At 42.3% G+C, this 23182-nt stretch overlaps 1 protein-coding gene across 1 annotated transcript in view; it reads right to left on the bottom strand.

Annotated features, from left to right (window-relative positions):
- The window catches only part of tbx4 (T-box transcription factor 4), a 61104-nt gene that overhangs the window by 17934 nt on the left and 19988 nt on the right, over positions 1 to 23182 (bottom strand). Inside the window, exons 3-4 of the mRNA XM_052035275.1 lie at positions 8779 to 8898; positions 8073 to 8220 (exon numbers count right to left, since the gene is read on the bottom strand). Coding sequence (XP_051891235.1) covers positions 8073 to 8220; positions 8779 to 8898 — 268 coding nt within the window. The remainder of the gene's footprint in view (positions 1 to 8072; positions 8221 to 8778; positions 8899 to 23182) is intronic.

Here is a 23182-nt window from a genome sequence, read left to right as displayed (position 1 = left end):
TTTCTGTGCAATAACCATTAGTCCAATTACTTGACTGTTTGCTTTTTAGAAAGCTTGCAAATAAAGACAAACCAGACCAAAACCTTGCTTAAGGTGGCAGAGATCAGGGAGTATGAGCAATTGTTAATGAGATTGGAGGTCTGCAGGGAGAATGGGGTAGGAACAGGTGTGAATGCAGTGTTGGAAAAGAAGAAACAATTGAACAGAAACTGGGATGGTGTTTTTTCTATGTAATGAAATAAACATTTGCAAGATTTATTGCTGAGAAGGCAAAGGGTCTTGGTGTGGTTAACAATGGCTGAACTACCATGAGTGCTGACCTGGATGGAACTCAGTGGTCACACAGGGTCTTAAGCTACAGTGACATTTTTGACCACTAGAGACAATGAAATCAAGTAGACTCTGTTCACCAAACAATTTGCTGGGGGAACTCAGCGAGTCAAGCAGCATCTGTGGGAGGAAAGGAATTGTCGCGTTTCAGGTGGAAACCTCACATCAGGACTTTCCTCTCTCCCCACAGACACTGCCTGGCCCGCTGCTTTCCTCCAGCAGATTGTTTGTTGCGTCAGATTCCAGCATCTGCAGTCCCTTGTGTCTCCTGGCTCTGTTCAATGAGGACATTGAGTGACTCCATTCTGAGCACTGAAGGACAAAGCTGAGCACATTAGAAAGTTCACAGTGTTTTAATAACCACATGGGAGGAAGAGCAGAATAGAGTGGACATATCATCACCCATTTCCAAGAAGCTGCAGGGATCGAGGACTGTGAATTACTCATCAGCTTTTGCCTGTTGTTGTGTATATAATCTTGTACTTAATAAACTTCTGATCTTTTACACAGGTGTTACTGGTTTTTGCTGATTGTGCTTTATTCAAGGACCCATTCCAGTCTTGCACCTCTACCTATGCAGTTTCAGCACTGACCAATGTGAGGAATTAGGCCTGGGGCAGATTAGCCAAGATCACATTGACTGGTGGGGTCAGGTGGCAGAATCCGGTTTCCCTTTTCTCGTGATATTGTGACCCAAGCTCTGATTTACCCTGCCCTGGGCCCAACACATTGATGCAATCATGAAGATGGCACGCCAGCGGTGCTACTTCATTCGGAGTTTGAAGAGATTGGGTACATCACCAAAGGCTCTTACAAATTTCTGTGGAGAGCGTTCTGACTGGATGCATCACAGCCTGGTATGGAAGCTCCAATGCGCAGGATCGCAAGAGGCTGCAGAGGTTTGTAGACTCAGCCAGCTCCATCACGGGCATAACCCTCCCCACCATCGAAGAAGGCGAGATCGATTACTAATGACTCTTGCCATCTGGGACATCCCCCCTTCTCGTTACTACCATCAGGGAGGAGGTACAGGAGCCTGAAGACCCACACTCAATGATTTAGGAACAGCTTCTTCCCCTCAGTGATAATAAACCTGATCTGATTTGTTGCTCTCACTTGGACGCAACCTTACCTTTGAATGAGAAAGTTCACCATTCAGTCCCACGACAGAGATTTGAGTAGAAAACCTACATTGAAACTTTTGGTCCATACTGGGGTGTACAGCAGCATTAGAAGTGCTGTCTTTCACAATGAGACTTTAAACCAATTGCTAATCTGCCATCTCAGGTGAACATTAAACAAATAGGCGTTATTATATCTGTTCAATATTTGACCCTAAAAGCAGGTTATCTTCCATTACTAGGTGTGGGACGGTGCTGTGCACAAATTAGCCCTCTTATCTTTTACCAATAACTAACTTAGAGTTCATTGACCAAAATATAGTAAGGAGTTTTTAACAAGTGTTATGCAAAGGCAAGTTCCCTCTTCCATGTGGAGAAGTTGCTTGAGAGCTCTCCCAGATCCACTTCAAGTCTTTGATACATGATGAGTAGCTTGTTTTGTGTGTACAAACCCCTTGGGATCTTGAAATCAAAGTCACTGTTGCACTGTCAGAGACCATCTTTATGTTTCTCCAGAACGTTATCAGATTCCAGAATTTTTGAATAACAAGACATGTGACCGAAACGTCAACTGTCCCACTCGGACCTCTCTGCCTGTGGTCGCCTACACTGAGGTCCATCTCAAGCCTGAGGAATAATGCCTCCTCTTTCGGCTGGGCACATTGCAACCTTCTGGCCTCAAGACTGAATTCTCCAACTTCAGGTAACTCACTTTCTTTCTGTCTGTGCCAGAACCGGCCTTTTCTGCCTGTCGCGCTGTGTGATTCTGGCTCAGTTTTTCTCTCTCCATAAGTCCAGACTGAGTTGCTGAACATGACCCACAATCCTGCCTTCAGCAACACGTAACACACACAAAGGAACAGAACTTGCTTCTAAAGGCCACATTGGCTCATTTGTTCTCACCCTGTCAGAAATATTCCTTTTGTTCTACCCTCCCTCCCCCACCTTCTCTGCTCCTTTATTTCTCTCTTTCTCAGTTCTAACATAGACTTGAAACGTTAATGCTGTTTCTCTGTTTCATTCTACAGATGCTGCTTGACCTGCTGAGTGTTTCCAGCACCTCTGCTTTTATTCTACTCTGATTAATGGCCTGTTATGTCTTCTTGCATCTCACCTTAGATTTCAGCCCAGCATTTTGTTATCATACTCTGCACTTCACTGCCTGGGAGAGGCTGGAGTGGGGTTCAAATCCTTTTCCTTGTGATTAGTCAGCGAGGAAACTAAGCTCAAGGCCCACTGCTCGATAACAAAACCAAGTGCTAAATGTCACCTTCATTTTTATTGTTGATTTCTTCCAGAGAAGCAATAGGGACAACAGCTCAAAGAATGCTTGGAATGTTAGCAGCACGAGACCACTTCAAGAGCCTGGGTTCCTTTACAAAGGCAAAAAGGTAATTTAGAGGAGCATTCTCTTATCTGAATGTTTTCTGTTACAAGTCCAGCCTTATCACAAATATTTGTATCCTTATTGAAGACAATGGAGCCAACATAAATTCAGTGTATGGTAAATGGACAATTGACTTTAGACAGTGATCTCTTAAGGTATCAGCCAAGGCTCAGCTGATAGTGCTTTCACCTCAGAAGAATGTGGGCTCATCTTCCCCCAGAGAATAGGCACAATAGACAGACACTCCAATGTAATAGTGAATTTATCTGAGGTTTTCTCAAATGGATGTAAAACATCTTGTGGCACATTTCTAAAGAAAGTGCTGAGGTTTCATTGTCCTGGTAATATTAATTTTGCATTAAAGATCTCTAAAATAAATCATCTAGTTTTTTGGGGTGAGTCCTTGTTATGCTCAGATTCACTGCCATAGTTTTACATCACAACAGGGAAACACTTCAAAAAGTGATTTGTTGGACATGAAGCATTTTGGCAGCTGTTTGCCTCCCTTAGAGCAAATAGAAGATTCTACAATGAATCAAGTCTTTCGTACATCTTTCTATGTTCCTCTCCCCAACCAGAGCACCCTTTTCCAAAAGCAGAAACAGGCAGTAAATGAATTGGCCCTCTTCCACTTATGGTTCGCCAACCAACTTGTTATCCAATGAGCATTGTCACAGATCCAGAGGCAGCAAATCACATCTCTGACTTTGCATCCAATGAACGTGGTACAGGAAAAGTGGAAATGGTATGTTGAAGTATGAGAAAATAAGAAAACATAGAACATAGAACAGTACAGCACAGAACAGGCCCTTTGGCCCACAATGTTGTGCCAACAAAGCTAATCCCTCCTACCTACAGAATGCCCGTATCCCTCCATTTTCCTCTCATTCATGTGCCCATCCAAGCCCCAATGAATTTGCCTCCACCACCCTATCAGGCAACGCATCCCAGGCATCCGCCACTCTCTGAGTAAAAAACTTACCCCTCACGTCTGTTCTGAACCTACGTCCTCTCACCTTAAATGCATGCCCTCTGGTATTGGATCGCTCAATAATAAGAAAAAGATATTGCTTGTCCACCCTATCTATGCCCCTCATAATTTTATACACTTCCAACAGATCACCCCTCCGCCGCTCCAGAGAAAAGAGCCCAAGTTTGTCCAGCCTATTCTGATAGCACATACCCTCTAATCCAGGCAGAATCCTAGTAAACCTCCTCTGCACCCTCTCTAAAGCCTTGACATCTTTCCTGTAGTGAGGAGACCAGAATTGCACACAATTAGCAAAAGCAACTTAAGCAAAAGCAAAAAAAGCAAATGCAAAAGCAAAAGCACGAAAAGCAAGTTAAATTGTGAAGGAATGAGCCAAAAAATCCATTTCCCATCTGCATGAATGCTTCATGGCATCCACCAAGGCATAGTGACCCATAGTCACTCCACTGAGGGTCCTCCCAAAGTCCTAACAAACCCAAAGAATCAGCTACCTGAAAAAAACTCAGCTCCCAATGGGAGTCTTACATGCCCAGTAAAATAATTGATCCACCCCAGGGCCAGTTTCACTCCCAACCTTGGCAAGAAATCAGCAGATGGTGGACATGCCAGAACAGTTCAGGAATTCTTCTGGTCACAACACAGGTCCTTGACGTGGGATGGAATGGACGGAGAATACACCCACATTCACCCCCTCCCTGAAACATAGTAGGGGTCAGAAAGGTGCAAAACTGAGTTTTTATGATCTGTTTCTGCTAAAACCCAAACAATTGATCTTGAAGTTCCTATCTTTAAAAGACAAATCTTCTGACCTGTCCTAAATTGTGTGCTTTATATTGTTAGCACAGAAACACAAGTGGTCTCAGTACACTTTAGTAACTAACAGTTCAGAAATAATAAATTCAAATGATAAGTTGTGAAGTTGAATTGGACTAGCACCAGAAAACTAACCACAAAAGATTATTAGAAGAAAACAACTGGTTCACTCAAAGAGAGCTGCCACCAATCTCAAAGGGAGCTGCTACTTCCCTATTTTGAGAATGCCCCCTCAAGCTAAAAGGTTCAATGTGAAGAAAAACAAACAGACCTTCGACAATGCAGGATATGACCAAGGGAGTTTAACTCAGAGGATAATGCACTCATCTGACTAACTGGTGAGTGTAGACAATTAAAAAACTCATAAGGATTTCCTGGTCACTGTCCATCACTCTTTCTGTAAGGCACCTTGAAATGTAAGTTATTGCATGAAACTGCCCCACTGATAGTCAACTAAATCAATCAGCAACATTCCCATCCAAGTACTGAACAAACTACAAATGCTGAGTTCTTGTATATGACATTTTTACGCAGACATTAACCATTTCACGGTAAAAGAGCACACATAAAAAAGTAGGAAAGCATGAACTTTGCCAGTCGATTGCTCTCCTCTTTACATCTATTAATAAATTATAATCAGTACCATATTTGTTCACTGATAAACTGTCTGAACCATACAATTGTTTTCATTTAAAGCACATTTAGTGTGCTCTCTAAAAACAGCTGAAATAAAGAACCAAGCCCAGTGTAAGTAACCAATAACTGGTGCCATTAACTGCACACATCACATTAAGAAGTGTTTAATGAATAAAAGAATGTGCTCTTGTGTCATTCATTTTTCTTTGGCACAATGAGGTCTGGTCTGGACGACAGAGTGACGTCTGCTTGCTTCCTCTGTACCACACTCCTTTCTTATCATTTATAAATGGTACAAGTGATTCTGACAACGAGATTAAGCTTGCGCCTTACAGACTGAAGACCTAATGAGCTCAAATTAGAAAAAATACAATGGGACCGGCACTTCAGGGCTCCCTTATGTCAGACTGCTCTCTGCTCATGTCACGCAGCTGCTTTAGCGCCATTACTTTCCAGTATTTCACAGTTGATTAACCTACTTTATCTTAAAAAAACTGCAGTGACTTTCTTCTTCAATGCCTGTTGGGTTTTTTCTGTGAATTTTGGATGAGCTGGTTTATGGAGAATGAGCTAGTCAAGAGCGCAATGGAATGGTCACGTCAGGAGGTATGCCGTAATAGTTCCCAACCTTTACTGATTTCCACTGCCTGTGAGATGAATATAACTTCCAAATAGCTTGCCAATTGATATTCTTTTTCAAATTATACAGCTCAAGAAGTTATTCATAGCTTCATGCCTGTGATATTAGTCCCACTTTCCCTGTTTTATCTCCCGCAAACTCCATTATGACGGCTTGTTTATAAAGATGTGGTTTGGTTTCATTTAAGTTTTTATTCAGCAGATGGGGCTTTGAGTGAGGTTAGACTTTAAATCGTAAAATTCCAGTGTCTGTCTAAGTGGTGCTGACTGGAATTAAAATGAATAATTGAAGATTATTGTTTCTGGTCCAGAATGATTTCCTCTCTGGGCAACCTACATACCAAAGGGAAGATCAAGGTGTATTTTGATTTACTTTCTTCATTCTAATGTCTATTACTGACTGTTGGGCATTAATAATGGTCCATAACGGAGTTAGCCCCCAACTTTGCAGCAGTGTAGGTTGGAAACTCAGGGTTCCTAGCAATTTATCTCAGTGACACCACACGTATGCATTGTCAGAAGTCCACTTCAGCATGTATGCTAAGCTGACATTCTAGCGTTGTACTGAGCAAGTATGGATTGACAGGAGAAAGGACATTAACTCACAACCCTGTAATTTTGGGTGGAATTAAAAGATCCTGGGGCATGACCGGAAGAAGAGCAGATAACTCTAGTGGAATCCTCACCATTATTTATCCCTCAGCTGACACTAACAAAACAAATTTGCAGGTTATTTCTCATTGTGGGATCTTGCTGTGCAGAATAGTTGACATTCCACTGGACTAAACTTCAAAAGTAGTTTAAAGTCTGTGCAGTTCATTGAGGATGTGAATCATGAAGTATCAATTTAAATTCTTTCTGTAGTGTTATATCAGCCTCTCAAATCCACACCCTGCAAGTACAAGATTGTAGAATTACCCCTTAAGTACATCACTTTGAGATTAAATTTGGTTTGAAAATAGTTAAAACAACTCATGAAGTTCCTTTGTCTGCTATTTTAGCAAAGCTTTTAATCAATGAAAATAGATGGTTTAAACTGTGCTAATAAATGAGGTAAAAGAATTTCCTACATTAAACACGGGTAATTTCATGGTGGAAGTGCATACAGATTGCAGATTGCTTCAGGACATTTATCTGCTTACAATTGTATTAATATAAAGTCCATGCCAATGCCGTTAACAGAATTACACAGTGACAACATACAGCGTACTAATATAAAGTGCCTGTGATAATGATCCTTTGAATGAACATGCAAGCGAAAGGCAGAATTGGAAAGGTGATGGAACTGCAGGCTTGAACCAATGGAGGTTGTGTTAAGGAGCTAGCTTTGATTTATTAAGAAGAATCTAGAAAGTGTTGGTACTGTGGAGATGGAAGTCATGGACAAAATGATGATGTGTACAGGACTTAAAGCAATGGCCTGAATTATACATTTAAAATGTATATAATGTAATTCCACTAGCGTGGAGAGTTCATGACTGGAGATGTAAGTATTGACAGCCTTGGCTGAAGGGGTAGCACTCTCACCTGGGTCACTCTCACCTGGGTCGGTCTCACCTGGGTCATAGGCCTCAGCATGTACTTGGTGCTTCAATGGAGCACTACACTGTTGGAGGTTCTGGGCTTCAGCTAGGAAGTTAAACCAAACCTCCATCACCCTCTCAGATAAAAGTAAAAGTCCATTGCACTTTGAAGGATTTCTTTCCGGTCTCCAGGCCATTATTTATCCCACATCCAATATCTCTAAAACAGATTATCTGGTTGCTATCATGTCACTGTTTGTGGGATTGTGCTGTGCACAAATTGCCTGTTTCCTACATTGAAGCAGTAACCTTTCTTCAAAGGTGCCCCATTAGCAGCAAAACGTCTTGAGGTTGTGAAAGGTGCTGCAGTGAAGTAAGCATTTTAGAAATACTCCTGTAATTGAGTTGGTTGATGCTTGGAATAGCCAATGAAAGAGCTGATAACAATTCAGTGACAGTAGTGGCTGCTCTCACCCCAGTAACAGCCTGGGCAATGACATGAAGAACCAATGGTGGACATTATACGCTCGCTGAGAGGGGAATTGGCCATGAGTTCCCTGGGCCGCCTTTCACAGGTATCAACATTAAGTAACTGGCAAAGGTCAAATGTCTTTGCCTGTCCGCTCACTTACATGTCCAAATGGATCCAGGTGATTGTTGGTTAGCTTCAGTTTCTGGAAGGAGACAAGTTGTCGCATCCAATGCGCCCCCGTCGCTGGTGAATCCGGATGGACGTACAGCCTGCCAGGCATGGCCGGCTCCGCCTTTCCAGCCACCATCCTGTACAAAATGAGAAGTTGTGAAAAGTGTCCTGTGGACTCGGTGACTGTGAGGGGTACTGTGATTTTGTAGCAGTCGATACCAAAAGGAGATCGATTTGTAGACAATTGGCAACAAAAGATCAAGAAGACGGGAGGAGAAATTTATTCCATGCAACACATTGAAAAGGTCTGGAATTGACTGCCGAGTGGACAGCAAACACGGATTCAAAGGATTTGGATAAAAGCTACAAAAAGAAAACAATTGTACTCCTCTAGGGCTAGAGCAGGGAAACGAGACAAATTGACTATTGTTCAGTAGCACCTGATGCCCAATAATCATTTGTGGTTATCCAATCAGCAGAGGGCTTGGCTTCAGTTATGACTTCCTTCTTGGTCAAATAGCCACATGTATGATGGAATGAATGTGCTCCTTCTGTGCGGTGTCATTTGGTCATTTATAGGGGCGGTTTCTTTGTTAAACCACAGCTTGCCCTAGCCCACAAACAAGAATGAAAAGCCCGTCCCTGTACTAGGTAGAAAGTGGTAAAACTGGAAGATTCAAGTTTCAGGAACCTACCACTTGTTATCACAGAATTTATAACGATGGTCATCTGCGGGCACAATGTCAATCAGCAGAATGTACTTGGTTTTCGGATTCATCCCTGTAACCTTCACCTTGTAACTTGGAAACATTCGCCTAGAGAGAAGCAGAAAGAGGCAAGTTACCAAATGACGCCAAGGCAGCAAATCCCGATCATAGACAACTGTCTCCTCATACAGAACCAGCTCATTCATTGCCTCTGGGTTGAAATTCCCTGTGCAACGTTATCTTTTTCACCACACCATTGTATCAGTTGAAGAAAACGGTTCACCACACCTCCTCAAGGGTAATTAGGGATCGGTAGCAAATTTTGGCCTTGCTCATCACATCCACATCCTAAGAATAAACTTTAAAATGCTTTATAGTTGGTACCATGAAAGAAATAGACAGTTTGCAATAATTATATTTTGAGAATAATTTGTATAGACTAACAATGCATTCTGTCGAATTTAGAAGACTGTCTGTAATTATGCTGTTTAAGTCAATTATATGAGTTTATAGGGCAGATTGAAATTATTTTCCCTGGTAGGGAGTCCAAAACAAGGGAGTGGGGGGGGGGGGTGGGTGGGGGGTGGGATTCATCTTAAAGCTAGAACCAAGCCATTCAGGTAACATCAGGGAACACTTCTTCTCACAGAGAGAAGTGGAGTCTGGAACTCTCTTCCCTAATTAGCTGCCGGAGAGGTTGCTTTGAAATTTTAAAAGCATAGATCAATGATTTCTTTTGTTAAACGAGGATATTAAGAATTAGGTAACCAAAGAGGGCAAATGAAGCTAAATTACAGATCGATCGCAATCTATTATATTGGCAGAATAGGTTTGAGAATTGAAAATACTATGGTCCTCTTCCTACATTCCATCTTAAATAAATTTGAGTGATGTTAGTTGTTAAAGGCTTAATGATAATCTTTCACATTTAATTTTGCCGAAGTATTTCACCCATTCAAAATAAACTGGTCATCACCCACATTAAAATAATCTGTTGTGGAGTTTATTAAGTTTTCCTCCGCAATTATTTCTGCCTCGTGAATGATATGAGATGAGGCATTTTAGTTAGACTTGTATTTCTCAAACTCTCTGTTCCTGGTTATTCATAAGTGGTTTCTGACGGATGACAAACATTTGCAGTGATCTGGATCAGTGGAAGGATTGGGTTCCTTTGTGATCCTCTCCAGGGGTCAATAGTAAGTTGTTTCCAGAGATCCTACAAGTAGCAGAATCATTCACGGGGCAGAAATCATCCTTGAAGAAGACAGCAAATGAGCAAAGGGCTGAAAGAAATGACTGTGCAGAAAGAAAAGCATCATTGCAGCATCTTTAAGAAGCTTAAATGTAGTCAATAAAGTATCTTGGAGTCCAGTGACTAATGTAGGAAGTGTAGCGACTAATGTTCGCACAGCAAGATACCACAAACTCTATAGTTTGTTGTGTTCGTGCCCAGGGCTCTTGTTTTTTGAAAAGGTGCCGTGGGATTTTCCATCTTTAATGTCTTTCCCGAGAACCGCAGCGCCAGGGTTGCGGCGCTCCCTCGGCACCGCTGCTGGGATTGTCAACCCTGATGGTGCGCTCACATCTGGAGGGACAGGATTAGGAATACCCCCCACCTGACTCGGAAGCAGAAGAGCTCCGACCAAGCGAGTGCAGGACTGAAATTGAGGGATTAAGAAGGATCAAGAAAGGGAAGAACTTGAACGGGCGCGGGGATTTATAAACTGAAAGGGAAGGCGGGGAAGCAGAGGAGGCGGGGAAGGGAAGAGGACGGAGGGGAGGCCGAGAGTGGGGGCGGTTAATGAGACGGATCGCCAGAGACAGCGTCATCCTGACCGGGATTTATTACCCGTGGCTTCTGGAAAATAATTTGTTGCTCAACCCACATGCCTGAAGTTAGCAGCTAAAGTAGCCTGGCCTTATAAATTTTAAGTGCTTTTTTAATGGCCATAAAAAGAGTCGAGGCATGTGAAATTCATATTGTTGACATATCTGGACATTTTTAAGTGGGTTCACACAGAACTCAAGTAGCAGAATTATAGTCCGCTAAAGTAGCTGAAAGTATCAGAGCTTTACCAGAATGGAAATGTTTTTTAAGCTTGAGGAGGGGAGCTTGCTGCCCAACTGACCTACTGATCCCTGGTTTTCATTTTGAGATTTTTATTAACATCCTCGTGGGATTTTTAACTGTCTGTGACCCGCTGTGATTTTTCTGGACCCTGTCACTGAACATGACGTGTTTGAAATGTGTCAGCTTATATGTGGGGAATGCAATTAATAAAAATGTTTTATGTGGTTGTTTTAAACACCCTCCGTTTCTTTTTTTCTCAATGTAATTCCACGGAACAGTTGATTATTTTGATAGGGAGAATGTTGTATGACAGAACACCAAAGATAAGTTGCTTTTAAATGTTTTCATAACATTAGGCTTGTCCCCCTCCTCTTCTTGATGACTCCCATGGCATGCACCATAGTTACCGCAGGTCACACGCTGTAAAACATCCCACAATCTTTCACCCTTTCACTGTTCTGTCCTGACAAATGTGTTTTAAAGTAACTGCCCGTATCAGCGCCAGTCTCCTGACTGTCACCACCCACCAGTGTCAATGTTGTTATTCCGACTGTCACCACCCACCAGTGTGAATAGTGTTGTTCCGACTGTCACCACCCACCAGTGTCAATGGTGTTGTTCCGACTGTCACCACTCACCAGTGTGAATGGTATTGTTCCGACTGTCACCACCACTGACGTTAACGTTGTTGTTCTGACTGTCACCAACCATCAGTGTCAATGGTGTTGTTCTGTCACCACCACTGGGGTCAATGGTGTTCCGACTGTCACTACCACTGATGTCAATGGTGTTGTTCCGACTGTCACCACCCACCAGTGTCAATGGTGTTTTCCCAACGGTCACCACCCACCAGTGTGAATGCTGGTGTTCTAACTGTTACTGCATGCTAGTGTTTATCCCTGACTACTCTCAGTGTCATGCAGTATTCTGACTGTCACTGACTGCCAGCGTCAATGCCAGTGTTTAACCATCATTGCCTGCCAGTGTCAAAGACATGTTCTGACTGTCTCTGAGTGCTCTGTCACCACTCACCAGTGTTATCACTGGTTCTCCACTGTCTGCCAGTGTCAATGTACTGTCCAAGCTGTCACTGTCAGCCAGTGTCACAGCCAGTTTCCTAACTGTCAGTCTCTGCCAGATTTTTGCAATAATCCAGTAGTTTAATGGTCACCATCTGTGATCAAAGCCTTCCATTTATATCGACATCGATGTGGTACAATGTCCTGAAGTCCTTATTGTCCCTCATCCTGAGGAGCAGAGAGGTGCCAAGTGTGAGAGTAGCCGATTATTATGATATTTGGTTTTACAAGTTCAGCATCTACTGCGCTAATTACAAATTACAATCGTCCCCAGATAATGAACGGGTTCCATTTTTCCATTTTTATGTCGCTTTTGCCCATAATTCAGAAAATACACAAAGATCACTCGATATGGTAACCACATTTCCACAGTGTTGGAACAAATGGCATCAAAAGCACACGACTGATAAGAAAGAACAATGACTAAAACCCGAGGAAGAGAAGAAACTAGTTCTGCTGTTCATAAGAATACGTTGGACTTTTGAATTTAAGAATATTATGGGAGCTTGCTCATATCTGGATGTGTCCATAAGTCAGGCATTCATAACCTGGGAATGGACTGCACTGTACGGTTAGAAGAATTCACTTGACTGTGCTGTGACCAGTGAGTTACAGTATCATCAGGAGGTTTATTTAATTCCCAGATGAGCAGGAAAAGCAGAACACTGACATTCCATTGATGTGGATCTGTAGCTGCCTCGGTGTTTGCCACCTTCCCTTCAAAACTGCTCTCTAATTTGACAATCCTAGCTACACCAGACATTTTCTCCAACCATATCTGGCAGTGGGTACTCTGCCTAGGGGCCTGTATCGGTACGGCTGTGCCAACAGATATACAAAACTAGCCTGGAGCTGATGAGATGGCTTTCCCCCTCCCCCTCCTCACAGATTGGTAAGTGCTTCTCACAAGCTCTGGTGACTAAGTTGTCAGCCAGAATTCACTGGGTTACAGTCTCACTTTGAATCAGTTCAGATTCCTTCAAATCATAATCCAGGCTGTTGCTGCACCTGTACTGAGGGGCAGAAGCTCGGCCAGAGGTGCTGATACTAAACTGATGCACCACCAACCTCTCCAGTGAAGAGGTTATGGCACTCTGTGAAGGAAATCAGGGGTGTTCAACCAATATGAGTGAAAATCAGAATAACAACCTCGTATTCTGACATCCTGTAGCATATCTACATTGGATAAATCACTTGTTCCTTCAATAACTAACACTTTTTAAAATTTAATTTATTTCTCGCTGTAGTTTGGTTGTGAGGACTCTAAATCACATACATCTCTCCAACTGCCATCTTGCAGTTGTCTCACTCAACATGGCAAACACTTCCCCAAATTGCGAGGAAGGAGAGAGCAGTGAACGGAGGCAACACGTCCTCAGGAGATGCTCTCAAATCATTCTGAGAGGAGGTCATGTTAACAGATGTGTGAGGTTCAGGTACTTTGGTGTCTTCTCACCACTGGGGTGGGGGAATGATTCAGGAAGAGCGTAAACTGAGAGGAAAAAGTAAATGGTGGTTGGGGAGGGGTGAGGCAGTGGTGAGTGAAAAAACTGTTACAGAGCATGAAAGAGGTGAACGAGAGGAGGCATCGACCGGGTAACTGGTGCCCTGACAGAAATCTGAAGAATTCATTTTTCACAGATTCTCACAGAGCACAAAAAGCACCTTGTCTACGGACCTGACACCAGATTAATGTGGCTGCAGACAACACCTCCTCACATCCAGAAGCTTCACTTCTTTTGTTTGTGCTAGTGACAGTGAAGTTGGATTTGAAAAATTAACATGAGACAAGATCTCTGCTAGAAATCCAGTCAACTTGGCACCAGTGGGATTTGACCTCACATTTCCCATTCGTTTTGTACTTGATGGTTGGTCTGGACCAAAGGGCCTGTTTCTGCACTGTATGTCTATGATCCAACGAAATTCTGACCTTTATTCCACTCGTAGATGAAATTTGGTCATTTCCTCCTGGGAATTCCCTCAATGAAACCCATTGATCTAATTAAACCTCTCCAACTTTAGCAACTTAATTACAAATTGGCCGGAGTTCCCTCATTACTCTTGGAAGAGAAACATGATTCTGGGGAGCAAATATGAACTGAGGTGGAAAATGGTTCATCCGTTCATGAGTCTTTCACAACAGCAGAGCGGTGTGATTTGGCCCAGAAATCCATGCCTCCCCGTTGGACTCCAGGAAATGTCAGTTTTCACATTCAAAGCACTGAGAACAGCATCATGTGACCACCTGCCAATGCAGTAGTCACTGAAGTAGAGAAATACATCTTAAGATGTTGAACAGGTAATTGCTACTTTGTTAGGGGTGTAAACCTGGCAGGAGATTGGCCACACATTATATATCCCACCTTCTGCCCCAAACCCTCACATTATCACCTCCCAACACACCCCTCCCATTACATCACTGTCCAACAGCCCAAAACATATTCCAACGCCACTGCCAGCACCTCCACCAGCCTCCTCCCCAACCCCCACTAACACTCCTAAGGCACTCCTTGAAAACTTTCACCTTAGCCCCCAAAGCAGAATCTAACACACACATTGCAGAACCCCCTCACCATTAAACCATCCTGCTTTTTGTTTGCAGCAACACACAAAATGCTGGAGGAACTCAGCGGGTCAGACAGCATCTACAGAGGGAAACAGACAGTCGACCTTTTGGGTCGAGACCCCTCCAGGACTGGATTCCTTCACAGTTAGCCAACACCACAGTTAAATATGGTCGGTTCTTCCCCCTGTATTATTATCTTGTAGCTTGAGATCCAAAGCTTGAATTTCTTTCTGCTGCACAAACCTTGGTTTTCACTTTACACAGGCACAGTAACAACTAATTGTTGAGTAAATGCTATTCTAATCCTAGGGAAATATTCTGAACAAAAGTCAGTCTGCTCTAGGACATTCTGCTCCTTGTACACATGGCCAGTCATTTGCACAAGACAAGATTCCATTAATCTGCCAATGGCCAGATCAACTCCCCTTTTTAAAGGAAGGCTAGAATTTCAATAGACCTTTCACAAAATCAGAGCTTTCCAGAGTGGTTTTATAGAAAATGAAGTACTTTTTTCAAGAAGAATCACTCCTGTAATGCAGCAAACTCAGCAGAAAATTTGCTAACAGCAAGTTCCCATAAACAAGACTGTGATTCTGACTGGATAATATATTCTACCAGTAGTGTTGTCAGAGTGATAAATAATGACCTGGACACTGGGAAGGACTCAACTCTTTTTCAAAATAATAGCTATAGGATCTCTTACATCCGTATTAGAAACCAGACATGGCCATTGTTTAAAATCTCACCTGAAAATTGGTACCTCTGATAATGCAGCGCTCCTTTGGCACTGCATTGGGAGTGTCAGGTTTACATTTTGAACTCAGGTCCCTGGAGCAGGACTTGAATCCAGGACCCCTGACAGAGCCAAGCGTGCTTGCCACTGAAGAGGGAGGAATACTTGAACAACCTAGCCAAATGGGCTGAGCCTTTATCATTATTTAGCTGCACAAGTCCCATGGCAAAGCAGGGTAGTAGTTGTTATAGTGTTGGGTTTAAGCAACTTTTGGATAAATTAACCCATTGCCTTTAAAAGCTGTGTTATTTTATGGCATTGCTCTGGTTGCTCTTTGAGCTTCTCTACTTTTAGTGCTTTGTGATGGATTTTTACTTTAAGAAAATGCTTTAGACAAGATCAAAGAGGGGGTTGCCTGACAGAGCCTGCTCCTCTCTAAGTATTTAAATATTTCAGGTCTCTGCATCCCCTTATCATGTCTTCCACCAGTCCTTATGGTGCTATGTATACAGTGAAGACCATTCACTTTGAAGTGCTGGATTAGAGTCCGCCAGAGGCAATTCTCATAATAACAAACAATACCAGTTCAATGGGAGTTCTTGTCTCATGTTAATTTTTCAAATCCAACTTCACTGTCACTAGCACAAACAAAAGAAGTCAAGCCCCTGGATGTGAGGAGGTGTTGTCTGCAGCCACATTAATCTGGTGTCAGGTCCGTAGACAAGGTGCTTTTTGTGCTCTGTGAGAATCTGTGAAAAATGAATTCTTCAGATTTCTGTCAGGGCACCAGTTACCCGGTCGATGCCTCCTCTCGTTCACCTCTTTCATGCTCTGTAACAATTTTTTCACTCACCACTGCCTCACCCCTCCCCAACCACCATTTACTTTTTCCTCTCAGTTTACGCTCTTCCTGAATCATTCCCCTACCCCAGTGGTGAGAAGACACCAAAGTACCTGAACCTCACACGTCTGTTAACATTGGCTTGGTATGGCAACTGCTCTGCCCAGGACTGCAAGAAACTGCAGAGAGTTATGGACACAGTCCAGTGCGTCATGGAAACCAGTCTCCCCTCCATGGACTCTGTCTTTACCTCTCGCTGCCTTGGTGAAGCAGCCAGCATAATCAAGACCACATGGGTCATTCTCTCTTCTCTCCTCTTCCATCAGGTAGGAGATACAGGAGCCTGAGGGCACGTACCACCAGACTTAAGGACAGCTTCTACCCCACTGTGATAAGAGTATTGAAATGTTCCCTTATACAATGAGATGGACTCTGACCTCACGATCTACCTTGTTGTGACCTTGCACCTTATTGCACTGCACTTTCTCTGTAGCTGTGACACTTTACTCTGTACTGTTATTGTTTTTACCTGTACTACCTCAATGCACTCTGTACTAACTCAATGTAGCTGCACTGTGTAATGAATTGACCTGTACAATCAGTATGCACTGCACCTCGGTATAAGTGACAATAATAAACCAATACCAATACCTCTTCTCAGAATGATTTGAGAGCATCTCCTGATGGTGTGTTGCCTCCGTTCACTGCTCTCTCCTTCCTTGCAATTTGGGGAAGTGTTTGCCATGTTGAACCTACCAATGTCCAGTGAGACAACTGCAAGATGGCGGGGGGGTCTCATGTGCAGTTTAGCAGACGTCTATTTGTCTGTCCTTGCGGATGGGGTGAAATGTAGTGTGGTAGGAGTCTGGTGTGGAGTATACCATTGGTCTGGTCCAGATGGACTGAATGGCCAGTGTACTCTGCAGTCTCAGCTCCAGCTCAGGCATCTCTTTGAAACTGCTCTTGAAGAATCTTCAAGGACGTTTTACAACTCACCAAAGATGTCAGCAATGGTAGTCTAAGAGCTAAGGACTATCCCACATTCTATTTTCATTACCCATATGTTGAGAGTCTTATTTCCATCTGAGCCCTGCCACTGCTCCACTCCTCCATCCTGATCCAGCCACAGTAAAGTTAGTTTTCTACCCAGCTGATCCCGAGCTGCTGATCACTCAGGCAGTTTGTGGCCACTCAGCTTCCTGGGAAGCCTTGTCTCTGACTCCAGAGCCAGACACAACTCTTCCTGGTGAACATCCATGCAGTGAATGACAGCAGAAAGCGTGGGTCTGCATCAGGAAGATGTATCCAGCACTTCCCCAGACCTCCTCAGGGAGGAGAACTCTAAACATCCCTAATCCCCTTCCTTTCCTGATCAGGATAATTAATTCTGAAAGCTGCTATCCGGGGGTAAGACATACTCCCTCTATCCCATCAACTGATGTTTAGTAGAGTTAACTCCAAATTAATCATCACCTGACCCATGTGTCACTCTTGCCCAAGTTTAAGTTCCACTCTACTATTCCTGGACAACCTTATTGTGTGACAACCTTGTACTTAATTCCAATCCAAGAACAAGAAGTTTGACAAATCAGCTCCAAACTTTTATCATCTGAAAGTCCCCAGAAAATATTAACAACTTATAAGCACCTGGATCAATAAATGAATGGGAAAAGGCTTTAACATTTTTTGAAGACCTTTTGCAAGTTTTTATTATCTGTTTATTTTTAACTTCACGAATTTCCAGTATGTAATATTTAGCAAGAAAAAAGATGGAATTTGCAACTATATGGTATCTGTCATGATCTCAGATGTCTTGTAACCAACAAAGTATTTCTTGAGATGCAGTTGTAATGTAGGAATTGCAGCAGGCAAAATGTGCACAGCAAGATCCCATGTGTAGCAGTGTAATAATGGCCAGATAATCTTTTATTAGTGCCGTTTGTTCTTTTGTCATAATAGTGTCAGGTGATCATTCAGATCCAGCTGAGAGGGCAGACCAAGCTTTGGTTTAACCTCTCGTCAAAAGGTGTAGGAAGGATGGAGTGCTGTCTGAGATGTTACTGTGCTCACTTATTGTCCATTTCCTTTCTTTCTACAGCTTTAATGATGAACCTGTTCAAGTTTCGACGTACACAAGATTAATCACAATTATCGAATATTTGTTACACCGCTTGCTCTCCTCCACAGATTTGTTAAGCAACTAGTAAATCATGTCCTTGTTAGGACAGCTGAAATTTCCTCTTCTGTTTGGTTGAAGGGTGAACAAGTAACTCAATGCTCCAGTTTGCAGGAATCTCCTCCCCTTCTCAGATAATTGAATCACTGAATGATTCCACCCGGGATTATGGTGACAGGTTGCAGGTAGACAAGCACCTGGGTAATTGTCAAGTCTCTATGTTTCAATTAGAGTAAAAAGAGCAAAGTCTGATATAAAGATACAGGCCCAATGATTAATTACTCTTTTTAGTGAGACTTGTTACTATAGCCCTCTGGTATGATACCATCAGTACATATTTGAAAATATTATGAGAATGGATTGTCCTTAAGAATTGTAAGCAGACCTGGTCCATGATTACAAGTACCCTGTGACCTCATTATGCAGGCCACAGGACACAAAGGTTCAGGTGTGACATCTATTCTAGCAGAATCTGTCCAGTTGTTACAATTGGCTTTTATTATTGCTCAGGTAGAGGATTGGTGCATTAACATAAGGGTTGGTGCAGAACTTTAATTAGGCAACTCCAACTGTATGCAGTTCTTCTCTCCATCCCCAAGGACGGATGTACTGGCCTTGGCTCTAGCACAGGGGGGATTAACTAGATTGATTGCTGGGATAAGCAACTATCCTTTGAGGAGCGAATAAATAAGATTGGCCCATACTCAAGAAAAATTATTAAAGACTAGAAAAGAAATTGACAGGGAAGATTCTGATATGTTGTTGTATCTGGAGTGTTCAGGATTCAGTTTAATCTCTTATCAAAAGCTATCAAAAAGAGGGGAGTGTGAACTGATAGTTTTCCTGCAGCGTTATTGAGCTCACTATTGTCTAATTTCATTTTCAGTGGAGATTTTAAAACTACTTGGGCTTGGATAAATGTGATTAAATCCCCCAAAACCACATAAACGATCGACTATTTAGAACAAAGAGTGGAAGATCTTTTGAAACTTTGTTGTGGAAACTTAGTTTTTGATTATGTTCAAGATTCAGCTCAATAGATCAATGAGAATCATGTGAAATTGTGTTTCAGGCTCTAGAAGGTGAGGACAATTACCAGGATGATAGCTGGGGCAAGGAACTCGTCATGTGGAGAAGCTGGGCTAGTTTTCCTCAGAGCCGAGGAGGCTAAAGGAGATTTGATTCACAATTATGAATGGCTTTGAAAGTTCAGGCAACTGTTTCTATTGGCTGAAGACCGCCAGGCACAAATTTAAATTGATTAGAAAAGAGCTACAGGTATCAAGAGGGAATCTTTTAACTTTGTACATGGTTATGATCTGGAATCTGCTTCCTGAAAGAGTGGTCAAAGTAAATCCAATAGTAATATTCAAAAGGGAATTGGATAAATACTTGGAAAGGGAAAATTTGGAAGGCGATGGGAGAGTTGTGAAGTTTGGCCTGAAAGCATGGGATTGGGGAGGGATTGCAGGCACAGATATGATGGACTGAATGGCCTTCTTCTGCACTGTAAAATTCCATGACTGGAAGTGGATTGCAAAAAGAGGGAAAGAGAATTTGGAAACTGCAAAGTTCTTGACTTTTTAAGTGTGGTTTTGCAAATAGCGCCAAGCTTCCAGAAAAAAATCCTTCCTTCCGCGGTTGTCTGACAATTTCTGTTACTTTCCGGACTTCATCAGCATAGTGTTCTCAGTCAGCGCTGCTGCTGGGAGACACGGCCCATGAGGAATGAATAGTTTCAATCAGTCATTAATCAAACCAACGTCAAGCCCTCACTCCTCACCATGTACTGAATCTGCCAACAGTTACCATTCAACCTTTGGTGAAGGTTGTGCATATGGGGGTTGTGAGGTTTGGGCTGAAAGGCCCAACATGTGCAGATACAACCCACTATGGACTGGTTTTCATTACGTCATTCCAACAGCAACAGTTTATTAAAAGTGCAGAACCTTCTGCTTCAAATTCCCTGTATTTCAACAGCAACTTGCATTTATATGGCACACTCAACATACATAGGCACTTCACAACATTATGAAACAAAATTTGGTGCATAAAATGTATTAGGACTGGTGACTAAAAGTTTGGTCAAAGAATTAACTTTTAGAGAGCACTTTAAAGAAGGAAAGGGAGGCAGAGAGGCAAATAATGTCAGGACGGAAATTCCAGAGCTCAGGGTCTTGGAAGACATGGCTGCGAACAGTGAAGCAATTAAAAGCTGAGATTTGCAAGATGCCAGAATGGAAGAAGCACAATAAGCCACGAGAATGGGGACAGCTACTGAGACGGGGAAGAAACTGCCCTTGGAGGGATTGGAATGTAAGGAAGAGAACTTTAAAATCATTGCCAGTTTGTGTGAATCAACAACCACATTGGGTGCACAGGACTTGGTGTAAGTTAGGACACAGACACCAGAGTTTTTTAATGAGCTCAATTTTAAGGTGGCAGGTAGGCTTTAGAATGGTTGAGTCTGGAGTTAATAAGTGAATTGAGAGTATAAAATATTGCTTCACAAGTCATCCAGTGAATTCTATTTGCATCCAGTGCTTTGGAAAGTTTTCCCCTTGTTTACTTGGTGCTTGTGAAATGTAGGAATATTCTGTATTTAAAAAGGCAAAACTGACCCCTTCACATCCTTGTCCTTTGAACATTTAATTCTGTATTTTGCTCATTGTGTGTGCATGGATATGTACAACACAGGGCATCAGGTAACAGGAACATTTGGAATATTTCATGTTTCCAAAGTTACCGAGAGTTAATGAGTTTTCCTTTTTGTTTTCTTCAGTTAACAGACCTCTCCTCATGTGTTAACAGTATAATTCTTGACTTTATTTTTAATTGATCTTCTTATTCTCATTTTTTTAGTACTTTGTTCTGCTCTGAACTGAACTATCTCAGTGCGTACCTCTGGGGATCATCTTTTGTTCTCCTGTGGATATTTTGGTCCCTTTGAATCCTTCCATTGCTCAGCTAAGAATGAAAACAAGTGGTTACTTGCACCCTGCCTTCCACCAATGATGCCTTGGCTCTGGATAATTTCTGCCATTAGTTACTGTAACTCCCCATTCTTGGTTCTGTGATATGGACTGGGAGCAATGGCAAACTTTAACTCTCAGTTACTGGATCTAGGATATTGGTTTAAATCAATTCCTGTAACTGGGTAGGAGGTAGTGACCAGAACAATTACAGGATTTTGTTTCCATTCTTTGTAATTTTGGGTTTCTGATACTCTTTCAGTAGATTGCTAGATTGGGATCTTGTGCGGGGACTCAAGAGCACAGATCCATGTTCCATTAGGGCATTACATATTAATACACCAAATTTTCTATCTGCTCACTTTAATGTCAATTCACTGCTTTATACTATCTATTAACTTTAGAGTTGATTAATTGAAATGATAGTAGTCCATGCTATGGAAGTTTTGACAATTACTGCAGGATCTCCATGAAATTCCTTCTTTCTCTTCTCTTGAAGGTGTTGATTAAATTGGTAAATTGGTTTATTATTGTCACATGTACCAAGGTACAGTGAGAAACTTTGTTTTGCATGCCACCCATACAGATCATTTCATCACATCAGTGCATTGAGGTGGTGCAAGGGAAAACAATAACAGAATGCAGAATGCAAAGTGTTACAGTTACAGAGAAAGTGCAGTGCAGGCAGACAATAAAGTGCAAGGCTTTAAAAAGGTAGATTGTGAGGTCAAGAGTCTTCAGGAACTGTTCCTTAGTCTTATAACAGCAGGATGGAAGCTGTTCTTGAGCCTGGTGGTATGTGCTTTCAGGCTTTTGTATCTTCTGCCCGATGGGAGGGGGGAGAAGAGAGACTGATTATTATTCATTATTAGGGATGTCATAAGAAAACAATGACCAGTCTGCTTACACTGAACTGCCATCAATCTACTCTTTCACAATTGTTCTTGGAATGTAGGCAATGCTGTCAGAGCCACATGTATCACCAAGATCTGGCTGCCCAGAGAGGGTGACGATGGGTCTTCTTGTAATGTTATTCCCACAATGTAGTTTGGTGGGAGTTCCAACAAACTGACCCAGTGAAGGTGAATATTTCACAAAGTATCCCAAAATCAGGGTGTTATGTAACTTGAGGGCGCCAGGCTGCTTTAGCCATTCTTGGGGGCTGATTTGGCAGGACAAGGAGGTCTTTGTCTTGGTGAGTGCATCTTTTAGATTATACATCCACAGTGAGCTAGGGTGCAAGTTCAAGCAAACAGCTTTGATCTGAATGGGATCAAGCTTCACGAGCCCCAAGTGAATTAAGAGATTTGCAATCACACCTGATAGTGTCTCAGAATGGGTTCTTAACTCTTAACTCACCATTTAAGATTTTAGACAGAACAAGCAATGTTGAAGACTGCATAAGTATATTTTTTAATTTTATAGGAAAACAAACACTTGTACCCAATGTGGCTGATGTTGAAGGGGGCTCTATACTTGCATCTAGGGACAAAGGGATATTGAGAAATGAAGTGAAAGGATAAAACTAGAGTTAGTTTGCATTGGGCAGCTGTGAGGCCATCCGTTCTGGATGTAAGACTAAAAAAGGGAGTGTGTTATAAATGGTGAGGAACTAGGAACTGTAAGTGAATACGGAGGTTTGGGTATACATGTACATAAATCATCTAAAATTAGCAGACAAGTACAAAGAGCATTCAAATGGCCCAATGGAATAGAGAGAGGACTGGGTTATAGAGGGGAGGAAGTGGTGTTTCAGATGCACAGAGCCCTGGCCAGACTCCAGCAATAATGCCCATGGAACCTAAGGAAGGATATATTGGTCTCAAAGGACTATCAGTACTGATTCAACAGAATAATACTGGGCCTTAGAGGATAAATAGAGGTTGCATAAACTTGACATATTCATTGTAGAAGACTGAGAGGTGATTTGATTGAGGTGTTCAAAATGTTGAAA

Source organism: Pristis pectinata, chromosome 21 (assembly GCF_009764475.1).
Source record: "Pristis pectinata isolate sPriPec2 chromosome 21, sPriPec2.1.pri, whole genome shotgun sequence".
Lineage (NCBI taxonomy): Eukaryota > Metazoa > Chordata > Chondrichthyes > Rhinopristiformes > Pristidae > Pristis > Pristis pectinata.
This window is presented reverse-complemented; position numbering and strand designations above follow the sequence as displayed.